This window comes from Eleutherodactylus coqui, chromosome 8, assembly GCF_035609145.1.
Source record: "Eleutherodactylus coqui strain aEleCoq1 chromosome 8, aEleCoq1.hap1, whole genome shotgun sequence".
NCBI lineage: Eukaryota > Metazoa > Chordata > Amphibia > Anura > Eleutherodactylidae > Eleutherodactylus > Eleutherodactylus coqui.
Genome location: NC_089844.1, coordinates 6796384 through 6800583, shown reverse-complemented (window position 1 = coordinate 6800583; position 4200 = coordinate 6796384). Strand labels below are relative to the sequence as shown.

At 48.9% G+C, this 4200-nt stretch overlaps 1 protein-coding gene across 1 annotated transcript in view; it reads left to right on the top strand.

The window, feature by feature from the left end:
* Positions 1-1411: 1411 nt before the first annotated feature.
* Positions 1412-4200, top strand: part of DARS1 (aspartyl-tRNA synthetase 1) — a 70010-nt gene continuing 67221 nt past the window's right edge. The window contains exon 1 of the mRNA XM_066575159.1: positions 1412-1465. Within this exon, the coding sequence (XP_066431256.1) occupies positions 1441-1465 (25 nt within the window). The 5' untranslated portion in view covers positions 1412-1440. The remainder of the gene's footprint in view (positions 1466-4200) is intronic.

Below are 4200 nucleotides of genomic sequence, written 5' to 3'. Positions count from 1 at the left end.
TCGTGGCAGGCGGCATGAGTTCTGTTATGTGTTCAGTATTAGGGTATGACCCTCCACAATGACATAACTGTTCCCTCTACATTACTTATCCTGTACTGCTACAGTATCCTGTATTATACCCAGAGCTGCACTCACTATTCTGCTGGTGGAGTCACTGTGTACATACATTACTTATCCTGTACTGCTCCTGAGTTACATCGTGTATTATACTCCAGAGCTGCACTCACTATTCAGCTGGTGGAGTCACTGTGTACATACATTACTTATCCTGTACTGATCCTGAGTTACATCCTGTATTATACCCCAGAGCTGCACTCACTATTCTGCTGGTGCAGTCACTGTGTATATACATTACTTATCCTGTACTGCTCCTGAGTTACATCCTGTATTATACTCCAGAGCTGCACTCACTATTCAGCTGGTGGAGTCACTGTGTACATACATTACTTATCCTGTACTGATCCTGAGTTACATCCTGTATTATACCCCAGAGCTGCACTCACTATTCTGGTGGTGGAGTCACTGTGTATATACATTACTTATCCTGTACTGCTCCTGAGTTACATCCTGTATTATACCCCAGAGCTGCACTCACTATTCTGCTGGTGCAGTCACTGTGTATATACATTACTTATCCTGTACTGCTCCTGAGTTACATCCTGTATTATACTCCAGAGCTGCACTCACTATTCTGCTGGTGGAGTCACTGTGTACATACATTACTTATCCTGTACTGATCCTGAGTTACATCCTGTATTATACCCCAGAGCTGCACTCACTATTCTGCTGCTGGAGTCACTGTGTACATACATTACTTATCCTGTACTGCTCCTGAGTTACATCCTGTATTATCCTCCAGAGCTGCACTCACTATTCTGCTGCTGGTGGAGTCACTGTGTACATACATTACTTATCCTTACTGATCCTGACTTACATCCTGTATTATACCCCAGAGCTGCACTCACTATTCTGCTGGTGGAGTCACTGTGTACATACATTACTTATCCTGTACTGATCCTGAGTTACATCCTGTATTATAACCCAGAGCTGCACTCACTATTCTGCTGGTGGAGTCACTGTGTACATACATTACTTATCCTGTACTGATCCTGACTTACATCCTGTATTATACCCCAGAGCTGCACTCACTATTCTGCTGGTGGAGTCACTGTGTACATACATTACTTATCCTGTACTGATCCTGACTTACATCCTGTATTATACCCCAGAGCTGCACTCACTATTCTGCTGGTGGAGTCACTGTGTACATACATTACTTATCCTGCACTGACCCTGAGTTACATCCTGTATTATACTCCAGAGCTGCGCTCACTATTCTGCTCATTGTCCTGTGTCGGTGAGTGACATCGCTGCAGTCTATGTGATACAATGTGTCTTGTCTTCCAGGACTTTGCTCAGGACAGATATGGCGTCGCTGCCATGATCCAGTCTCAGGAGAAGCCCGGTATGTGAGGGGAACATTCAGATGCGGGGGGGGGGGGGGGGGTTGTCCTCCTCTTTACCCCTTACGGTTGCTCCACAGCAGCACTTTGTGCCCATCATGTTATCCCTGCCATGTGTTTATGGTAATTGTGGGTCCTGCGTTGGCGTTGTGCCCCCTGTCTGAGGATGTGGCAGGGCAGGGGCACCACGCGGGTACGGGTCTGACGCTCCTCTGATCGCCTCGCAGACGCGGTTTATGGCTTCGGTGTATCTAAAATGAAAGATTAATGTTGTAAATCCGTTTAAGGGGTTTTCCGGGATCCCCATCTCGATGCGCGGCCCTCGGGATTGGTCATCTGTATCTGGTGGGTGGAGCTCTGCCATCAGTTGTTGGTGATGCCACTGACCCCGGTGGCTCATTTCCATCCCCTCATGATGAATGAGGGGGTCCGCCGCAGTCCCTTCAGCGGCAGACCCCACAGATGTGATGGTAATGGCGTGTGCCAAGGATATGTCGCCAATATCGGAGTTACGGAAACCGCCTCAGTTACAGGCTTACCACATTATTGTGTATGGCTGCTGCGCCGCCGCGTGTGAGCGGCCACGTGTAGTCTGGTCCACAGGTCATACTCCGTCTCATTGTCCCCTGCTTGTTCCCAAGGGCCCGCTTACACGGAGCCATTACCACTGGGGCGGCCGACGGCTGTCGCACGCAAAAGGGCGACTATCACTCACCAAACTGTTAATACCCAGTAATCATTTCCTGTTGGGTCACTTCTCGTTATCGTCATCATTAAATCCGTCACGGATCACGGGCCTCTCGCTGCGTGTCGCACTCCCCACTTCACATGGAAGGTGTGCTAGCGACCTTGGCGGGACGTCGGCGCTCGTGCAGTCATGTAGACGACTCCCGTCCCGTCTACATGGGCCCCTTATGTCCCGTTTGCACGGGCCGGCAGTCGGGTGAACTACTGCAGGAGCTCTGAGGTCATGGCCAAGGTCGTTGGCACACGGGCGGAGTGGTTAGACAGGCAGCGTTCTCGCTTCACCTAGGTGTGACACTGAGCGGGGAGCCGCGATCCAGCGATGGTTTGTGGGATGACTCGGTCACCGCTAATAACCTGTGAGCTGAAGGTGAGCGATGGACGTGTGCTTCTGCACCGCTAGAGTCGTTTGAATGAATTTTGATCCATTAGGTTGGCAAGAAGGGACGATAAGAGATGAGAAGCCGGCAGGATCTGACTACACGGGGTTTGTAGTCTGTAACCATGGAGACACAGATCTGCAGGCATGAAGCCCTGGCCGTGGTGTTGATGAAGACTGTACAAAGATGCTTCGATATTAGATCCTGCAAGAGGCGACGGCTGAGGTGCTCTGAGGCGACTCCCCACCATCCGCGACAGCCACAGCGGCCTCAGAGTGGCGGTACTGCCGCTTTATGTTAGTAATGCATGACGCCAGCACTACATCAGGGCAAGGATGATACATGTGATGCAATTAGGAAAATCACAAGAACCGGGGCTTAAGACGTGATAACTTTCTTTCCCATGTCCATGTTGTCAGCAGCGATCATACATCCGTGCATACATACAAGCAGCGATCATACATCAGTGCACACATACAAGCAGCGATCATACATCACAGTGCATTCATACAAGCAGCGATCATACATCAGTGCACACGTACAAGCAGCGATCATACATCAGTGCACACGTACAAGCAGCGATCATACATCAGTGCACACGTACAAGCAGCGATCATACATCAGTGCACACGTACAAGCAGCGATCATACATCAGTGCACACGTACAAGCAGCGATCATACATCAGTGCATACATACAAGCAGCGATCATACATCAGTGCACACGTACAAGCAGCGATCATACATCAGTGCACACGTACAAGCAGCGATCATACATCCGTGCATACATACAAGCAGCGATCATACATCAGTGCACACGTACAAGCAGCGATCATACATCAGTGCACACGTACAAGCAGCGATCATACATCAGTGCACACGTACAAGCAGCGATCATACATCCGTGCATACATACAAGCAGCGATCATACATCAGTGCACACGTACAAGCAGCGATCATACATCAGTGCACATATACAAGCAGCGATCATACATCAGTGCACACATACAAGCAGCGATCATACATCAGTGCACACATACAAGCAGCGATCATACATCAGTGCACACGTACAAGCAGCGATCATACATCAGTGCACACGTACAAGCAGCGATCATACATCAGTGCACACATACAAGCAGCGATCGTACATCAGTGCACACGTACAAGCAGCGATCATACATCAGTGCACACATACAAGCAGCGATCATACATCAGTGCACACATACAAGCAGCGATCATACATCAGTGCACACATACAAGCAGCGATCATACATCAGTGCATACATACAAGCAGCGATCATACATCAGTGCATACATACAAGCAGCGATCATACATCAGTGCTTACATACAAGCAGCGATCATACATCAGTGCACACGTACAAGCAGCGATCATACATCAGTGCACACGTACAAGCAGCGATCATACATCAGTGCATACATACAAGCAGCGATCATACATCAGTGCACACATACAAGCAGCGATCATACATCAGTGCACACATACAAGCAGCGATCATACATCAGTGCACACATACAAGCAGCGATCAAACATCAGTGCACACATACAAGCAGCGATCATACATCAGTGCACACATACAAGCAGCGATCATACAT